The sequence below is a fragment of the Microcebus murinus genome, chromosome 5 (genome assembly GCF_040939455.1).
Source record: "Microcebus murinus isolate Inina chromosome 5, M.murinus_Inina_mat1.0, whole genome shotgun sequence".
Taxonomy (NCBI): domain Eukaryota; kingdom Metazoa; phylum Chordata; class Mammalia; order Primates; family Cheirogaleidae; genus Microcebus; species Microcebus murinus.
Genome location: NC_134108.1, coordinates 110,383,575 through 110,402,560, shown reverse-complemented (window position 1 = coordinate 110,402,560; position 18,986 = coordinate 110,383,575). Strand labels below are relative to the sequence as shown.

At 43.3% G+C, this 18,986-nt stretch overlaps 1 protein-coding gene and 1 pseudogene across 2 annotated transcripts; one reads left to right on the top strand and one right to left on the bottom strand.

Moving 5' to 3' along the window:
* Positions 1-5,347: 5,347 nt before the first annotated feature.
* Positions 5,348-15,051, bottom strand: LOC105886009 (HLA class II histocompatibility antigen, DP alpha 1 chain). Of its 2 annotated transcripts, XM_076003437.1 has the most exons (5): positions 14,845-15,051; positions 11,053-11,298; positions 10,464-10,745; positions 10,102-10,252; positions 5,348-6,006 (listed from the first exon to the last, which is right to left on the bottom strand). In XM_076003437.1, the coding sequence occupies exons 1-5, from the start codon at positions 14,924-14,926 to the stop codon at positions 6,003-6,005; spliced, it is 765 nt and encodes a 254-aa protein (XP_075859552.1). In that variant the 5' UTR covers positions 14,927-15,051; the 3' UTR covers positions 5,348-6,002. The 2 variants fall into 2 exon arrangements, with proteins under 2 accessions (XP_075859552.1, XP_075859553.1); XM_076003438.1 differs by lacking the exon at positions 5,348-6,006 and having other exon boundaries at positions 10,098-10,252.
* Positions 7,217-7,957, top strand: LOC105885978 (nascent polypeptide-associated complex subunit alpha pseudogene; annotated as a pseudogene).
* Positions 15,052-18,986: the final 3,935 nt, after the last annotated feature.

Below are 18,986 nucleotides of genomic sequence, written 5' to 3'. Positions count from 1 at the left end.
AGCCTTTGAACTATTTTACTCATTTTCTGTTTTTCTTTATACCATTGTCCAGGTGATACAGATTTTTCTTAAGAATCGATCCCTGAATGTACAAGGCTCCGGCCCAGGTCCAAGAAGAGCACGGGGGTTTACCGGCGTCCCTACTGCAGACCACGGCTGGCGTCAACGCAGCCTCCTGTTCCGGCTTTGGCAGCGCATCAGACCATCGGCTCTTACCCACTCATGGCCACAGACAGCTGCAAGGGAGAGGGAGAGAGTCACTCTCTTCCCGTAGCCCTCTGCCTCTTACCCCGCTTACTCCCGAATGCCGTGCTCTCCTTTGTCCACTGCTCCTCCCTCCCGCCTTTACGTGGAGCCCTGCTGGAGCCCGCCTTCAGCCCTCCACTCCGCTCGTCTCCACCCCTGTCCTTTCGCAGGCCTCACTCACACTCAGGACATCAACCACCATGCCCCACAAAGCTCCCAGGTCTGCAGCCTCCGGCTTCATCTTAGGCTGTGTGCCGGGCTCATCCACCTGGATGTGCCATCGTCACCTCAAACTCTTGTCCTCAATTTTTCCGTTAGAAACATTTCTTCTCTGCAAACCTTGCTTTTTGCTCAGTGTGCCCACCTGGCATCATAGTTCAAGAATGCCATCTTCTTTTCGTCACTAAAAGTATTATGTAGTTAATAGTTAATAGCTTCAATTACATAGAATCATAGAAACTGTTCATGGAATATCCAGCATTTCATATTTTTCCAGTAGGGAGCGTTTCTTCACTAAATCCCAATGTCATACCAGAAAACTAATTAGTTTTATAGGGGAAGTGAAATGCTTACAAAAAAGTTGAAAATATGTCAATTGTTGATTTTTTTTTTTTTTTTTTGAGACAGGATCTTGCACTGTGTCCTAGACTGGAGTGCTGTGGCATCAGCCTAGCTCACAGCAACCTCAAACTCCTGGGTTCAAGCGATCCTCCTGCCTCAGCCTCCCAAGTAGCTGGGACTACAGGCACACACCCCCACACCTGGCTACTTTTTTCTATTTTTTTGTAGAGACAGGCTCTCGCACTTGCTCAGGTTGGTCTCAAATTCCTGGCCTTAAGCAATCCTCCTTGGCCTCCCAAAGTGTTAGGATTACAGGGGTGAGCCACCACACCTGGCCGGTTGTTGATTCTCATAGATGCTGCTTATCAGGTTGAAGAAATTCCCTTTTATTCATAGTTTTCTGAATAAACTAATGCCGTTTTCTGCATCTATTGAGATAATCATATTATTTTTCTCTTTATTCTGTTAAGATGTGGAATTACATTGATTTTTTTTTTTTTTTTTTTGAGACAGAGTCTCGCTTCGTTGCCCAGGCTAGAGTGAGTGCCATGGCGTCAGCCTAGCTCACAGCAACCTCAAACTCCTGGGCTCAAGCAATCCTTCTGCCTCAGCCTCCCAATTAGCTGGGACTACAGGCATGCGCCACCATGCCTGGCTAATTTTTTCTATATATATTAGTTGGCCAATTAATTTCTTTCTATTTATAGTAGAGACGGGGTCTCGCTCTTGCTCAGGCTGGTCTTGAACTCCTAACCTTGAGCGATCTTCGCACCTCGGCCTCCCAGAGTGCTAGGATTACAGGCGTGAGCCACCATGCCTGGCCTCATTAATAATATATCTATGTTTGTGAGTGATATGGGTCTATAGTTTTTTTTGTAATGGCATTGTTTGATCTTACTATACTGGACTTATAAATTATTGTGATGTGTTCTTTTCTTCTATTGAAAGAGTTTGAGTGTAATTGGTATTATTATTTCCTTAAATGTGTGATAGAATTAATCAGTGAAGACATCAGACCTGGAATATTCTCTGTGAGAAGGTTTTTACATTACAAAGTCAATTTCTTTCATTGATTCAGGTATCATCTTGAGTCGATTTTGGTCATTTGAATCTCTCAAGGAATGTTTCTATTTCATTTTGTTAAAAGAAAAATTTAAGGCAAACTAAATTTTGCAGTTTATTTGAGCAAAGAACAATTAATGAATCTGGCAGCACTCAGAACTAGAAGAGGTTCAGAGAGCTCTGCCCATTTATAGCAATGGGCAGGCACCATTTGTAGACAGAAACAAGAAATTCAGAAACAGCTTGATTGGTTGCAGCGCAGTATTTGCTCATTCGTGCATGGTGTACGGAGGCATTGGCTTACATGGACGCGGTCTGATCAGCTGGCAGCCTGCAATCGCCTGAGTCCCAGCTGCTGTAATTGGCGGGGAATCAGCTATTTGTTACAAGAATATACTCATAATTTTGGTTGTAGTTTGTCTACATACTAAGCTGGCTTGCAGTTAGCTATGTAGATACTCAAAATGTGAAGGCATCGTTAGATCTAATTTAACAATGTAAATTGTCAAATTTGTTGGCCTCTAAAATGTATTGGCATTTCAAAATATTCCCTATGGTCTTTTTAGTGTCTGTCTGATCTGTTGTGATGTACACACTTTCATTCCTGATACTGGCAATTTGAGTCTTTTCTCTTTTGTGATGCATCTAGCTAGAGGTTTACCAATGTATTGAGCTTTGTAAAGAACTAGCATTTGATTTTGTTAATTTTCTCTATTGTCAATTTTTATTGAATTTATTTCTTCTCTTACTATTAATCTTGGATTTAATTTGCTCTTCTTTTTCTAGCTTCTTAAGATTGGAGCTAGATCACTGATTTGGGGCTTTCCTTTGTTCTAATTATCTAAAGCTATAAATTATCCTCTAAATACTGTATCACACAAATTTTGATACAGTGTGTTTTCATATTCATTCAGTTCAAAATATTGTCTAAGTTTCCTTTTGACTCTTTTTTTTTTTAACACAGTTGCTATTTAGAAGTATGCTTTTTAATTTCCAAATATTTGGGATTTTCCAGATATTTTTCTCTTATTGCTTTATAATTTAATTCTGTAGTGGTCAGAGAATAATTCTGTACCATTTCAACCCTTCCAACTTCATTGAGAGTGGCTTATAACCCAGCGTATGGTCTATCATGTGGGGTGTTCTATGTGCATCTAAAAATAATATACATTCCGCTGCTGTTGGGTGAAGTATTCTATAGATGCCAATTATATCACATTGGTTGGTCAAAAGTGTTATTCAAATCTTTTATATCCTTATTGGGATTTTTACCTAATTTTTCTATTGTTTACTGAGAGGAAAGTGTTGGAATATTAAAATAAAACTATGGATTGGTCTATTTCTGCTCTTATTTTTATCATTTTTTGTGTCATGTGCTTTGAAACATTTTTAATAATACTAGGTGAATACATATTTAGGATTGTGTTATGGGGTCGGTCAGAGTGGCTCGTGCTTGTAATCCCAGCACTTTGGGAGGCCAAGGCAGGAGGATGGCTTGAGGCCAGGAGTTCTAGGCCAACCTGGGCAACATAGTAAGACCCCACCTTTACCAAAAAAATGTTAAAAATTAGCAAGGCATGGTGGTGCATGCCTGTAGTCCCAGCTGCTTGGAAGATTCAGGTGGGAGGATCACTTAGGCCCAGGAGTTCAAGGTTACAGTGAGATATGATCAGGCCACTGCACTCCAGCCTCCATGACAGAGTAAGACCCTGTCTCTAAAACAAACAAAAAAAGACTGTATTATGTTCTTGATGAATTGATCCCTTTAATATTGTGAACCATTCCTCTTTATCCTTGATGATATTTCTTATTCTGAAGTTCTATATTTCTTTTTTTCTACATTTTTTATATAAATACAGCTACCAGGTCAGGTGCGGTGTCTCATGCCTATAATCCCAGAATTTTGGGAGGCTGGAGAGGGAGGATTGCTTGAGGCCAGGAGTTTGAGACCAGCCTGGGCAACATAGCTAGACTCTATCTCTAAAAAAAGTAATAATAATAAAGCCACCAACATTCTCATGGTTAGCATTATTTCCCCATTTTTCCACTGTCTTTGCCTTCATACCTAAAGTGGGTATCATGTAGACAGCATATAGTTGACCTGTACTTTTTTGGTGCATTCTGAAAATCTTTGCCTTTTAATTACAGACTTCAGACCATGTACATTTAATTCAATTATTGACATGGTTGTATTTAAATCTACCATCTCACTAGTTACTTTCTCTTTGTCCTAACTGGTATTCCCTCTTTTACATCTTTATTTTGGATTAGTTATGCTTACTATTCCATTTTATCTTCTTCATTGGCTTATTAGCTATACCTCTTTTTTTAGTAGTTGCTGTGGTGTTTAAAATATTCATCTTTAACTTAATACATTCTACCCTAAAATAATAATATACCACTTCACATACATAAGCACTATACTTCCATTTCCCCATCCTATTCCTTGTGCTATTTTCATCATACATTTACTATAGGTATGTTTTAAACCCCAAAATACATTATTATAATTTTTACTATAAATAATTATCTTTTCTTATTTAAAAATAAGAAAAAAATAGAAAACAAACACTTATAGTTATCTGAATTTTTACCATCTCATGCTCTTTTCATTTTAACATCTAGATAACATTCATAAAACGACAAAATCTAGCTGGGTACAGTGGCTCACACCTGTAATCCTAGCACTCTGAGTGACCAGGATGGGAGGATGATTTGAGGTCAGGAGTTTGAGACCAGCCTGAGCAAGAGCAAGACCTTGTCTCTATAAGAAAATTAAAAAATCAGCCAGGTGTGGTGGCACATGGTTGTAGTTCCAGCTACCCAGGAGGGTGGGGCAGGAGATCGCTTAAGCTCAGGAGTGTGAGGCTGCTGTGAGCTAAGATGACACCACTGTACTCTAGCCTGTGTGACAGAGAGAGATTATCTCTCAAAAATATATATATATATTTTACTTTATGATTAACACTGTTCTTTGCAAACCTTTGATTCAAACTCTGCTAATGATAATTTAAGCTCTCTCACACAGAGTGACTCTGGCAGGTATAAATTGGAATGAATGAGGGCAGTTTCTTTTTCTTTCTTTGCTCTCAGTTCATCGTGTGAAAAACACTTCATGGGAAATTGCTCTGGTCACAACCCGCCCGAGAGAGGGCAGCTGAAGGGTCATGAGTGGAATCCACACCTGCCTGGAACCCTGACCCAGACAGACCAAATCTCTCCCTCAGAGACCCCAATCACTGCAGTCTTCGAGGCACATCCAACCAAAGCTTCACCCAAGCACAACTGCCCCACTGTCCTCTGCCCACACCCCTCCTCTGTAGTCAGGGGAGAGCCCGGGGCTGAGTCAATATTCTCAACCCCTTCCATCCAGGACCTTCAGTGACTGCACCCACAACCCAGCTTAAAACCACACCTTTATAAAAACTTAGTCATATGCGACCTGGTCCTAGACTTCTAGCAAGAAGAACTCAGACTCGCTCTGCTTTGAAATATTGAAGAATTCACTGGTGTCAGGAAGGGAGAGGTGAAGAGTTTTCAAAGAAGACCAGAGGATGGGAAGCCCAGTAAAAGTGTAATCTTTATACTAGCTCTACAAAAGTATCCACATGTATCCATTACCTTCTGTTTGTCAGGAAGTTTACTAAGGGCTGAGTGCTTTAAGGTAAAAAACAAGGATGGAAGCTAGGCGTTGTGGCTCATGCCTGTAATCCTAGCACTCTGGGAGGCTGAGATGGGAGGGTCGCTTGAGCTCAGGAGATCAAGACCAGCCTGAGCAAGAGTGACACCCTGTCTGAAAAGAAAATAAAAATCAGTCAAGCATGGTGGCGCATGCCTGTAGTCCCAGCTACTTGGGAGGCTGAGGCAGGAGGATGGCTTCAGCCCAGGAGTTTGAGGTTGCTGTGAGCTATACGACACCACTGCACTCTAACCAAGATGACAGAGCAAGACTCTGTCTCAAAAGCATAAAAACAAAACAAGAAAAACCACACAGGGACAGAACTTGAAGGGCGAGCAATTAAGCCAGCCGTTGGGGTGCAGAGAACTTGCGCTGAGCGGGAAGCTGCGACTGGGAGTTTGTAGGGCAGCTGGATTCAGGTCTCTCCTACGTCCTCTTCTTTTCAGGAATTTTGTCACCTGCAGCAAGACACACACCGTTATTGTCATCCCTTGGTTCAGGACTTGAAGCTCAGACCCACTGTCCTCATTTCCTTTACACCTGACCCCCATTTCTCTGCCCCGTTAGGTCTCGGGGAGACGGCGGTCATCCCTGCGTGCGGCCTGCTCCTGGGAGGAACAGCAGTGAGAAGCCAAGGAATACCCTAAAGGGGTCGGATTTCACCCCCAACCCCAGCTGACTCTGGGGCCACCCCTGGTGCTTCAAGTCTCCAGAATATCCTGAGAAGGGAAGGGCCACATTACCAGTCCAGGGCACAAGCTCAACTCCAGAATGACGGCAGTGAAGGAAGGAGAATTGCTCACGTTGTGTGAAACTGCTCTTGAAAGGATTCCAGAACCAAGCATATTTTCTCACATGACCTCTGCTGAACATCTGACACTACTCGGCACTCCCTCCTTCCTGAATTCTTTGCTTCCTTGGCTTATGTGATAACATATTCTAATTTTCTGTCTCTACTTTTCTCCATTTTCTTTGAATACTTCTGTTTTGATATTATTTAATCAGGTATTTTTGCATTAATTTTGATTTTTAAGATATTTCATTAAAACATGGTTTATTTTGATTACTGAGTTCTTTTGGTGCCCCCTAAATTTTACACGTAAGGCAATGATAATCATTCTGTTATGATTATCAATTATAGATGGTAATTATAAATGTATTTGAACAAAGAAAAAGAAAAAAGAAAGAAGTTGTCCTAGATATTTACACATGCTACAATGTCTTGTAACCAAAACACTAGGATACCGGCGCAAGAAGAGACAAATAGAACAATGAATAAGTTAGAACTCAGACACAGACCCATCTATGTAATATAAGTAATTAAAAAATGCAAAACCAGCCAGGCGCAATTGCTCATGCCTGTAATCCTAGCACTCTGGGAGACCGAGGTGGGCGGATTGCTCAAGGTCAGGAGTTTGAGACCAGCCTGAGCGAGACTACATCTCCACTAAAATGTGTGTGTGTGTGTGTGTGTGTGTGTGTGTGTGTGTGTGTGTGTGTATTCTTCATAAAATTACCTAGGTGTGGTGGCGCATGCCTGTAGTCCCAGCTACTTGGGAGACTGAGGCAGGAGGATCACTCGAGCCCAGGAGTTTGAGGTTGCTGTGAGCTAGGCTGACGCCATGGCACTCTAGTTGGGGCAACAGAGTGAGACTCTGGCCACTCTCACTCGCTCTCTTTCTGCCGCCATCCTGGTTCCGCGTTCCTTGCACAAAATGCCCAGTGAAGCCACAGAAACCGCCCTGCTACAGAGCAGGGGCTGCCACAGCCTCAGGCGGAGACAGGGCCCGGAACAGGATCTGAGGAGCCAGTCAGTAAAGCAAAACAGAGTCGGAGTGAAGAGAAGGCACGGAAGGCTACGTCCAAACTGGGTCTTCAGGTCCAAACTGGGTCGACAGGTTACAGGGGTTACTAGAGTCACTATCCGGAAATCTAAGAATATCCTCTTTGTCGTCACAAAACCAGATGTCTACAAGAGCCCAGCTTCAGATACCTCCATAGTTCTAGGAGAAGCCAAGATGGAGGATCTGTCTCAGCAGGCACAGCTAGCAGCTGCTGGGAAATTGAAAGTTCAAGGCAAAGCTGTTTCAAACATTCAAGAAACACACAGACTCCAACTGTGCAAGAGGAGAGTGAAGAGGAAGAAGCTGATGAAACAGGTGTGGAAGTTGAAAACATAGAATTGTCCATGTCACAAGCAACTGCGTCGAGAGCACAGGCAGTCGGAGCCCTGAAGAACAACAGAATGATATTGTAAATGCTATTATGGGATTAACAATGTAACCATCTGAAAACAAGGATTTTTTTTGATGTTTCAAAAGAGTAACTGCAGCTTGGTTTGAAATTTGTACTGTTTCTATCATTAATAAAGTTATGGCTTCTTGTTGGATAAAAAAAAAAAAAACAAAACTCTGTCCCCCTGCCCAAAAAAGAAGGAAAAGGAATGCAAAATAAAACAGCATATTCCTTGATGCACATGAAATTGGCAAAAATTAGAAAATTGGATTCTAGTATTGATATGAATTTAAAGATTGCAGAAAATTTGGGTGCTGCTAAAGGAAATACAGATTGGCACAGCCATTCTGGCGTGCAGCTGGGCAGCGCTTAGTCGAATTAAGGAGTTACGTCCTCAGTGACCCTGCAACCCCTTCCTAGGGTGCACACATTCCAGGGATGCGGTCCATGGGCACATGCAAGTCCACATGAGAATACAAGGATTGCTCGCAACAGTGGAGAGCCGGAGGTAATCCAAGTATCCCATGGGGAATATAGATAGGTGGAAGAACAGAGTAGAACACTATGGAACAGTTGGAAGCAATGGATAGAGGTACAAAATTAGATCTATAATATAATTCCATTTTGGTTAATTAAAAATACATGTACATGAAACAATGCTACATGTTATACAGGATACATGCAAATAAAAGGAAACTCATCAAATCCATTAGAATGTTTAATCAAGGAATGGGAATAAGAGGTTAAATATGGGAATAAAGACTAGAGCTAGAAGGGAACAAACAAATCAGTGGAGAAAACCTGGAGGAACCAACGATGATGGGATGCATGAACTGAGGAGCTTGACGGACTTGACCCTTTGCACCTGTGGTCCAGCACAAATAGTGATAATAATGATAATGAATTAGATGTGGTCACCTGCCTGGAAGATCACAAGCTAATAGGAAGAGAATTACAGAAACACATAAATATCTAAAACATAATAAGCTTTATGTTAAATAGAAAACCACGGGATCCCAGAAGGGGCATATTTGTATGAGTGTTGCCATTCAGTGAGTCCAAGCAGAGACAGCAAACAGTTTGTAGGCATCTGTCACACTGTGTTGTGATTATGGGCAGAAATATGGATCTGGCTTCACCACTAGACTCTGGGCTCTTGCAGAGTTTGGGCTTGCTCTTTTTCTTCATAAAAGGCCAAGTGTATGGGCAGTTGTTAAGCAAACAATCTTGGATTTCTGAATTGGAATGCTAACTCTATTACTTCCTAGCCATGTGACCTTGGCCAAATTGCTTACTGTCTCTGTGTATGTACAAAGACTTAAGTGTCACTCATGTAAAACAGTGACAGTAATAGTGCCTACGTCACAGAGAATGTGAGGATAAAATGGGTTAGTAAGTGTAAGTTCTCAGAATAGTGCCTGAGTGTATTACGTGCTCAGTGAATTATCAGTGTTGCTGTTATACAGCTCAGTGCTTTTTAACCCATTAAGGGATCAACCCATACTTACCAAATTGACTGTTTCCTCCCTCCCTCAAGTAGCACAGACCTTAGGCTGTAGGGGACTGATATATATTTTCCTATTTCAAGAATTAAATTTTATGTACTCTGCCCAGAGCATTTAAAAGTAATATGTTCTGGACAAGGCCCCTGTTGCCTTGAGGCATAACAAAAACAAGGCTGTTGCCTAGAAGCATAACAACAGACCTGAGTTGCAAGTAAGCAAGAGCTGCCCCACCCCACGGTATTGGGGGTCTGGAGCCCACACGATTAACACATTGTTCCTGTGATTGCTGTGTACACCCTATAAGATGGCTGGTTAGTCAATGACAGGTAAGCCCCTCAAGGGAGGGGGGACCTAAGCCATGCACAGCCACCAGGGTTCAGCCGAAGATCTTAGGGGATCACCCTAAGAGAAGCTGGGGATGAGAAATGCCCCTGTGACTCGCCTTGCCCATCCTTGCTAATCTCAGTCCATGATCTATGCCTGGTGCCTGGAGCAACTACCTGGAAACCTTGAGCCAGAGGATATCTGCTTCTCTAAGGCTACGTATTCCGGAATTTATGGCCATTGCTGCAATCCCTGAGCGGTTATGTACAAGGAACTAACTTTAATCTTTTAGAGTTTAAAAATAAAACTGACCCTGTGTATTATTACTCGAATCAACCATTTGTGCATGTGTCTGCGTTTTTCTTTGTGTTCTGCGTTTGTGTTTTGTGTTCTGTGTTCATCCTCCGTCCTGTAAACAGGCCACGACACTAGGCTCTCCCCTCTTTTCTTCTGACTGTACCCTAAAACCCCATCTCCACAATAACTCACAGGGGCCCCTGGGCACGGGGGTCGCGGCCAGAACGCAGAGCCTTTATGATGAGGATGGTGCCAACGATGATGCCCACCAGGCCCAGCACCAGGCCCAGGGCGCAGAGCAGGGTCTCCGTAGTCTCAGGCACCTGGATAGGCTCCTGGGCCTCTGCCAGAAGAAGGAGGAGGGGTCAGAAGGTGTAGCGAGGGTGGGGCTCGTCTGGGATGTGCAAGGGGCCGAAGGTCAGGGGCCGGTTGGTGGCGTGTTCACACTCGGGGAGGACTGAGGCCAGAGGGTGGGGAAAGCTGGTGCAGAGGGCACCCGGTCCTGGGGATAGGGGGTGCCAGGGACATTAGGGAGAGGAAAATGGGCTCCGTACCCCAGTGCCTGAGGAGCGGCTCGTCCAGGCCCCAGTGCTCCACCCGGCAGTCGTAGGCGTCCTCGGCCGAGGGCACGAAGGTCAGGTAGTGGAACTTGCAGAAGTTGTAGTCTGTCCTGGGCAGGAAGAGGCTCTCAGCGACGCCCTCGGTGACCGGCTGCCCATTGCGCAGCCACGTGACGTTCAGCACCGGCGGGAAGAACTTGTCGATGTGGCAGATGAGGGTGTTGGGCTGGCCCAGCTCCACGGGCTCCTTGGGAAACACAGTCACCTCCGGAGGCTCTGGGAGAAAACAGGCCCGGTGAGCCGCCTGTTCTGGGCGAAGCACAGAGGCTGCACTTTGGAGTGGGGTCCACGTCAGGCTCAGACCTGACGGTACCTCCAGGTTCCTGAATCAGAGCCAGGAGTCTCACCCCACCAGCCAACCCCACTCAGCTCAGCCTTTCTCTAGCATGAGAAGGGCCTGGATGAGCCCGGGCCCACTCAGGGGAAGAGGCAGTGGGCCTCTGGTGCTCCCACTCTGGGTGAGGCAGGGCCACCCATCCCTTCCCAGTTGGGCTACAGAGGAAGAAGCAAAGACAGGCAGTACCACTGCTGTCCTGGGTGTGGTTGGAACGCTGGATCAGGATGTTCAAGTTGTTGTTCAATATAGCGATGTTAGCCAGCCCACCCTGAGCCTCAAAGGCAAAGGCTTGGGCAAACTCCGGCAGGTGCCAGACCGTCTCCTTCTTGTCCAGATCCACGTAGAACATCGCATCCTCATCAAACTCAAACATATACTCTCCCAGCGGGCTATGCTTCTGTACAAACGCAGCATAAGTTAACACGTGGTCCGCTGCATAGAGAAAGCAGAGAAAAACGTGGCAAAATATTAGTACGAATATGTAAGTGGTGGAGGCCAGAAAATGAATAAAGATTTATGCACATAAAAAGGCGGAAGGAAAGAGATCAAAGGAAGGACTTGCGGGGCAGGAGTGACACCAAAAAGGAGACGATGCAGAAGAGACAAGAGCGGCTACAAGGAAATGAAGGAGGAGCAAATGAGAATATCATCAAGAAGTCAAGCTGCTTCCTGGTCTTTGAAAGTCTGGGCATCCTGACCGCCCCGAAATAGCAATAATAACACTGACAAGTAACATTCGGTGAACACTTACTTACTGTGTGCCGGGCACCGTTCTAAACACTGCACATATTTCACTCACTCAATTGTCACAATACCCATATGAAGCAAATGCGTAACATACTGTTTCACAGATCAGGAAATGCAGAGAGGTTTAGCAGCCTGCGTGAGTTTACACAGCTATTGGTGGGACTAGTAGAGAAGTTTTTGTCTCCCCATAAGATCTCGAGTCTTCTAGGACCACAGGTGTAAAATTATCTTTAGAGTTATAGGAGCAGGAGAGGCAGAAATTTTATTTTCTTATTACAGAAAAGGGAGAAAAAATATAAAATTGCAAGGGAGAAGAAAACATCCTTCAAATTTTCGTCCTCTTTACAGTCTTTAAATTTCTGTTTTCATCTATGAACATGAAACTATGGAGTGTACAGCTTTGTTGATAATAGTTTTCATTTTAGGTATATTAAATTCAAGAGTATAGTATAGTTATTTTGGCATTGGTTCCAAACTTTTTTCTTAATTTATGTTTTTATTTTGTTTTTGATGGAACTACAAATCGTTGCAGAGTTTGAAACACCTGTGGGATATAATTTATTTTTTCTTAGTCTTTATTAGTTTGCAAGAAGCAGCAAACATAAGAGGATAAAAGCAAATATCATCATTTAAATAAGCAATGAATATATGAGAGCTTCTGGTTTAGAACGACAGATGAATAAGAGTACAAAGGGACTCCAGGGCTCATCTGCTCTAACCAGCTGCCTCATGGATTTCCCTGTGAGTTTGCAGCCCTCGGCCGGCCAGTGCAATCATCTCTCTCTCTCTCTCTCTCTCTCTCTCTCTCTCTCTCTCTCTCTCTCTCTCTCTCTCTCTCTCTCTCTCTCATCACTTTTCTAAATTATTTTTAGTTGACAAAAATTGTGCATTTTTATTGTGTACAACACATTTTGAAATATGTTTACATCATGGAATGGCTAAATCAAGCTAATTAACATATGCATTACCTCACAGCTATTTTTTGTGGTGAAAACACAAAATCCACTCTTAGCGATTTTTGAGAATACAATACATTGTTATTAGCTATAGTCACCATGTTGTACAACAGAACTCTTGAACTTATTCCTCCTATCTAAATGAAATTTTGTATCCTTTGACCAACATCACCCTAACCCAATGCAATCATCTTGATTCCATCAATTTAAATGGGTAACAAAAGAAGACAGTGGGATTGGGAGAAGATGTTGAGTTCAGTGTGGGATACAGTGTATTCAGAATACTCAAAAGTCATCTTTAAGTAGAAATGACACATAGACAGTTGTATACGATGGCTGATCTCAGGAGAGGGGTTTGGCCCAGAGAACTGAGAGCCGTCAGTGGCAGGTGAAGGCTAGATGAGCTTTTCCAGCAAAAGTGCAAAAAATAAGACTTGCTGAGAGCGGTAGGTATAGATCTGGGCAACATGATAATTAAGGGGCATTTTCAAAGGAGGATCCAGAAAAATACGAGAAAAATAAGGACAGAGTAAGATAAAGGAGGGTCTTTTTAAAAAAGTTCCAAGAAACCAGAAACCAGAGAAACCAGAAAAAAGTAGATTACAGTGCAAATATTATCAAGAATCAAGTCAGAGAGACATTGAAGTCCTTACCGGATTTGATGTTACCATCCTGACAGCTAAGACATGAGTATGCTCAGTACTGCATTGGAGACAAAAATCAGGAGCTTAGCTACGAGGGTAGGATGCAGAGTGATGGCAAAATTGTTTTGTATTGGTTGGTTCATATTTATGTTTTTAAGATAAAGAATATGTTTATATGTTGAGAGAGAAGGAACGAGAGGGGAGGGAATCACTACAGACACAGCTGAGTTAATTAGTAATATCTACCAAGGATCCTAAAAAGTATCATATCTATGTGACGATGTGTTCATTACAGTGTATACTGTACTACAAAGTGACCACCAGGGCAATAGGCGGGTACTTCCAGTTCATCCCAGCCTCACCTCCTCTTTACTTCTGCACACCCGTGGACCCCACACCTTAAATAAAGTTGCCTGGGGGCCAGGGCACATCTTTTATGTAATAAATTCTAATCCTTCACATCACTAGATTTTTTATGACAATATCATGCCCAGGCTTGATGCCCCTTGATGTCTCCAGGGAAGAAAGTGTATTCATCACCATTTATAATCCCTGGCTGAGTCCTTGTGGTTCTCCAAAGTCTGGGCCTCCCAGTGGTCCCCTGGGTCTTCAAGACCTGAATCACAAGGTGAACAAAAACACTGCTGTCCAGAGAAAGGCAGCTTGTGGACCTCCCACAACGACCAGGGAAGGGGCCTCGGGTCCTGGGAGAGAGAAGATATACAGGAACACTCTTGGCACTTGCTCTCCTAGCTTCCAGCACATGGAGCCCATAACTCTGGGTCCCTCAGAAGCAGCCACACAGAGCAGAGCCTGGGGGTCCAGAGAGATATGAGGGCACGGGGTCCCTACAGTGCTCAGCTAGAAAATCATGTGCAGAAGTCTGGGGAGCATGACCATCAGAATTGGGTCTGGACTTGAACCTTGGTTCTTCTTCGACTTGGTGTGTAACCTTAGAAACTATATTAATCTTTTTTTTTTTTTTTTTTTTTTTTTTGAGACAGAGTCTCACTCTGTGGCCCAGGCTAGAGTGAGTGCCATGGTGTCAGCCTAGCTCACAGCAACCTCAAACTCCTGGGCTCAAGCAATCCTCCTGCCTCAGCCTCCCGAGTAGCTGGGACTACAGGCATGCGCCACCATGCCCGGCTAATTTTTTCTATATATATTAGTTGGCCAATTAATTTCTTTCTATTTATAGTAGAGATGGGGTCTCACTCTTGCTCAGGCTGGTTTCGAACTCCTGACCTTGAGCAATACGCCCACCTCGGCCTCCCAGAGTGCTAGGATTACAGGCGTGAGCCACCGTGCCCGGCCAGAAACTATATTAATCTTTTTGACCTTCAGTTTTTTCACCTCTAAAAGGAGGTAATAATATCTTCAATGAAGGTCCTTGTGAAATGTAAATGGGAAAGAAATTAAGTAGGTGTCTAGCAAACTGTAGCTGCTGCTGCTGCTATTATTATCATTAGAGCAAGAAGGACCAGCAGTCAACCCCACACTAGGGAAAGAAGAGAGAAAAAGGACATAGAGGAAAATAGATCAACGAGTCCCTGATGTCTCTAATTCCTGAAACAGTTCACAGCAGCCACCCCCACCCCTCGCCAGGTGCTCTCACATGCCCTGGCGCTCACCCTTGATGGCCCCAGCTCTTTGCAGGGGAAGCAGGAAAGCCAAGGAGAGGGCTCTCAGGATCACAGCTCTGCTCTGGAACATTGTCTCTTCAGGGAACACGTGGGGTCTGTAGTTGACGACTGTGAGCAGAGGAACAGCAATGAGGAACTGAGGCAGGCTGGGAGCAGACAAGAGCTCTGAAATTGTGGGCTTCTATCACCTGAAAATGGCCAAAATGGATGGACAGGAATCAGCATGGCTAGGCTTAACCAATCAGAGAAATAACAGAACTGACATTCTCTGTTGCCGGGTAGAGCGGACACTGGAGGGGCTGGGGATGAGATGGGAGAATCTTCAGGGCCAGCATGGCCAAGGGAGCCCTGGCTCATTGTTCATTTTCAGAGTTAGAGAAAGAGGCTCAACAAGACACGCCACACATTCTTCCGATGCCAAATGTTTTATATAATTCCCTTCATTCCTCACACCCATCCCATCCCAGAATTCAGATGATCTTTGATGTTAGGTGGGCTGGCTCCAGAGTTAACCTGCCAGCAACAGATGTTATAAATGTTGCTCTTATGTTTTAAAGCATGGTGAAATCAGATTGCTTTAAAATGATGTATTGCAAAGTCATGGGAAAAAAGCAGTGGAAAGTATGGAAGCCCAGGGCTTAAATCCAAGCTGTCTTATACTAAATATGGGAACAGTGTTTCCATTCTTGCCTGCGAAATGGAGCTACTACCCTCTAGCATGTCTGCCTCACGTGGTGGTTGAAAGGATTGAGCAAAATAATAGTTTGTAATTTATAATTCTATATAAATAAAAGGTTATCACAAAAAATTCTAAATTATTATAGCCACATGTACTGGTAGCTACCATACTGGATAAGCGGGGTAGAGTTTACAATCTTTCTCTAAAAATAAATGTAGTTTTTCTCTGAGTACTTTTTTTTTTTTTTTTTGAGACAGAGTCTCACTTTATTGCCCAGGCTAGAGCGCTGTGGCATCAGCCTAGCTCACAGCAACCTCAAACTCCTGGGCTCAAGCGATCCTGCTGCCTCAGCCTCCCGAGTAGCTGGGACTACAGGCATGAGCCACCATGCCCGGCTATCTGAGTACCTTTTAATGAAAGCAGGACTGTCTGCAAGAGAAAGTGCTAGAGAATTAAAACACTGAAAAAGAATTTAAGAATCGGTGTGGGGTGGCAAGAGTAGAGACAGTGTCTGGCCATGGCTCAGTAGACTAGGGGATATCAGAATCCAGCAGCATCAGAAGCCCACTGGCACATTAATAAATTTACAAAAGAGGTTAAGGACACATCAAAAATGGTCTGATTTTAGCAGATACAGAAGCTACATCCATGGAAATAATTTTGGCAAATGTTTTATAAAATTTCCTTCATTCTTCACACCCACCCCATGCCAGACATTCAGATGGTCTTTGATGTTTTTGTCCACTATTTTTTTCTAAATGATTTTTTAAGTTATTTCATCAAGTTTAAAAAAATTCTGCTGATATTAACATTTAGGGATAAATGCACTAACTAACTGAAAATATAATTTATCTTTCTTTCAAGCCTACCTGCCTGAGATATCTACCTTTTATTTACTCTCTGATGTACAAGTTTTATAGTTTCCACTTGTAGCTTTTATTTTATTTTTTATTTCAGCATATTATGGGGGTACAAATGTTAAGGCTACATATATTGCCCATGCCCCCCTCTCCCCTCGAGTCAGAACTTCAAGTGTGACCATCCCCCAAACATTGCACATCTCACTCATTATGTTTGTATATACCCATCCCCTCCTCTCCCCTCCACCTGCCCAATACCTGATAAATGTTATTCCTATATGTCCACTTAGGTGTTGATCCGTTAATACCAATTTGTTGGTGAGTACATGTGGTGCTTGTTTTTCCATTATTGAGATACTTCACTTAGTAGAATGGGTTCCAGCTCTTTCCAGGAAAACACAAGAGGTGCTATATCACCATTGTTTCTTAAAGCTGAGTAGAACTCCATGGTATACATATGCCACATATTATTAATCCACTCATGTATTGATGGGCACTTGGGTTGTTTCCACAGCTTTGCAATTGTGAATTGTGCTGCTATAAACATTCTAGTGCAGGTGTCTTTTTTGTAGAGTGTCATTGGATCTTTTGGGTAGATGCCCAGTAGTGGAATTGGTGGATCAAATGGTAGATCTACTTGTATCGCTTTAAGGTATCTCCATATTGCTTTCCACAGAGGTTGAACTAGTTTGCAGTCCCACCAGCAGTGTAGCAGTGTTCCTCTCTCCGCATCAACTCCAACATTTACACTTGTAGCTTTTAATTAACTTCAATGAAGTTGATCTTTAAGTATTTTTCTATTGTTGGATACCTTTGTTAGTGAAATTTCTAGATAATTCTCATTACCCAGATTTCTTATTGTTTGAGGTTGTATGGTATGGAAGCTGCCTGAAATAATACTTATTCTCTGGAAGTTACTAGTCATAGCCAGATGTGGTGACCCAGGCCAGGAGTCCCAGCTACCTAGGAGACTGAGGCAGGAGCCTCACTAGAGCCCATGGGTTCAAGAGCAGCCTGGGCAACATAACAAGACCCTGTCTCTAAGAAGAATTTTTTTTTTAATTTTACTGGGCTGGTGTCAGACATGGGTACCAGATGTCAAGTCCTACTTCCCTGGTTCTTGGTTTCCAGCACCGAAGAATGGTTCTTGGAGCCTAGTCGAAAAGCAAACGAGCAGACCATCAGATGGAAGCAAGTGAAGCGCCAAGGTTTGCTACAGCAGAGCATGGTCCGGAGAGCAACTGCCGAGCCTGCAAGTGGAGGAGCCCCTGAGGTTAACAAGATTTCCCCCTTCATGCTGATTCCCTAACTCTATGCTAAGTGGGGGAGGGGGCAGCAGAATAGCCATGATTTTTCTTGGAAAAAGGTGAAGAATCCCCGGAATGGCTAATCCTCCCCTTTTCTATGCTCCTATGTCAATTTTGGGGGGTTGCCATGGTATTTAAACTGTCATGTGTCCATGATGTATGTAGGAAAAAATAAAGAAAAATATAAATGAGTAAACTGTCGTGGGTGGGTATGATTTTTACTGTTAGTGAGGGTAGGTCAGTGGAGGATACTGTCACCTTCTTGTATGCAAAAGACCCCGTGTGTGGCCTTCCTGCCTCTTTCTGGTTGATCGGTCCTTGGAGATACCCTATCATAGACCAAACATCTGTCCAGTCCTTGGAAGTCCCCTTGACATGTCATCTATTCTTTCCTAGAAGTCCCCTCTGGTTAATTTGTTCCTCCTATTGTAGATACAGCATCTCCTAGTGCCACCTGTTTCTCAGTGGAAACCCCCTAGACAAAACATCTGTTCCCCTTCCTCCTTATCCCTACCGAACAGTGGTGGTGCACAGATGCAGTCCCAGCTACTCAGAAGGCAGAGGCAGGAGGATCGCTTGAGCCCAGGAGTTTGAGGCTGCAGTGAACTATGATGCCACCATGACACTCCAGCATAGGCCACAGAGGGAGACCCTGTCTCTAAATATAAATAGATAAATAAATAATCTTTTTATTTCATTTTCATATAAGGATACTCAGTACAGCATTATATATGGTAATGATAGGCACCCTTATTTTTATTTTTTATTTTTATTTGTTTTTTCTGAGACAGAGTCTTGCTCTGTTGCCTGGGTTAGAGTGCGGTGGCATCAGCCTAGCTCACAGCAACCTCAAACTCCTGGGCTCAAGTGATCCTCCTGCCTCAGCCTCCCAGGAAGCCAGGACTACAGGCAATGCCACCATCCAAGCTAATTTTTTCTTTTTCTTTTCTTTCTTTTTTTTTCAGTAGAGACAGGATCTCACTCTTGCTTAGGCTGCGTTCAAACTCCTGAGCTCAAGTGATCCTCCCACCTCAGCCTCCCGGAGTGCTAGGATCACAGGCATGAGCCACCGCACCCAGCCTTGATCTTGTTTTTAAGAAGAATTTTTTTAATGCTTTCCTATCACAGGCAACATTCATTTTATCTTTTATATTCTCTCCATCATAAGAGAGAATAAAAGAATATCTTTAAAATAAGATTATTTGAAAGATATTTATTTTGAAGTATTTCTTTGGTATTCATAAATATGATCACAAAACATTTACTATTTAATTGAATACTGAG

What these genes read in the sequence shown, in the direction of transcription:
- LOC105886009 (XM_076003437.1), bottom strand. Translation starts at nt 14,926, where the DNA reads ATGTTCCAGAGCAGAGCTGTGATCCTGAGAGCCCTCTCCTTGGCTTTC. An exon ending in CCACACCCAGGACAGCAGTG is followed by an intron (nt 10,746 to 11,052) that starts GTACTGCCTGTC and finishes GTTTTCTCCCAG; the next exon opens with AGCCTCCGGAGGTGACTGTG. An exon ending in GCCGCTCCTCAGGCACTGGG is followed by an intron (nt 10,253 to 10,463) that starts GTACGGAGCCCA and finishes TTCTTCTGGCAG; the next exon opens with AGGCCCAGGAGCCTATCCAG.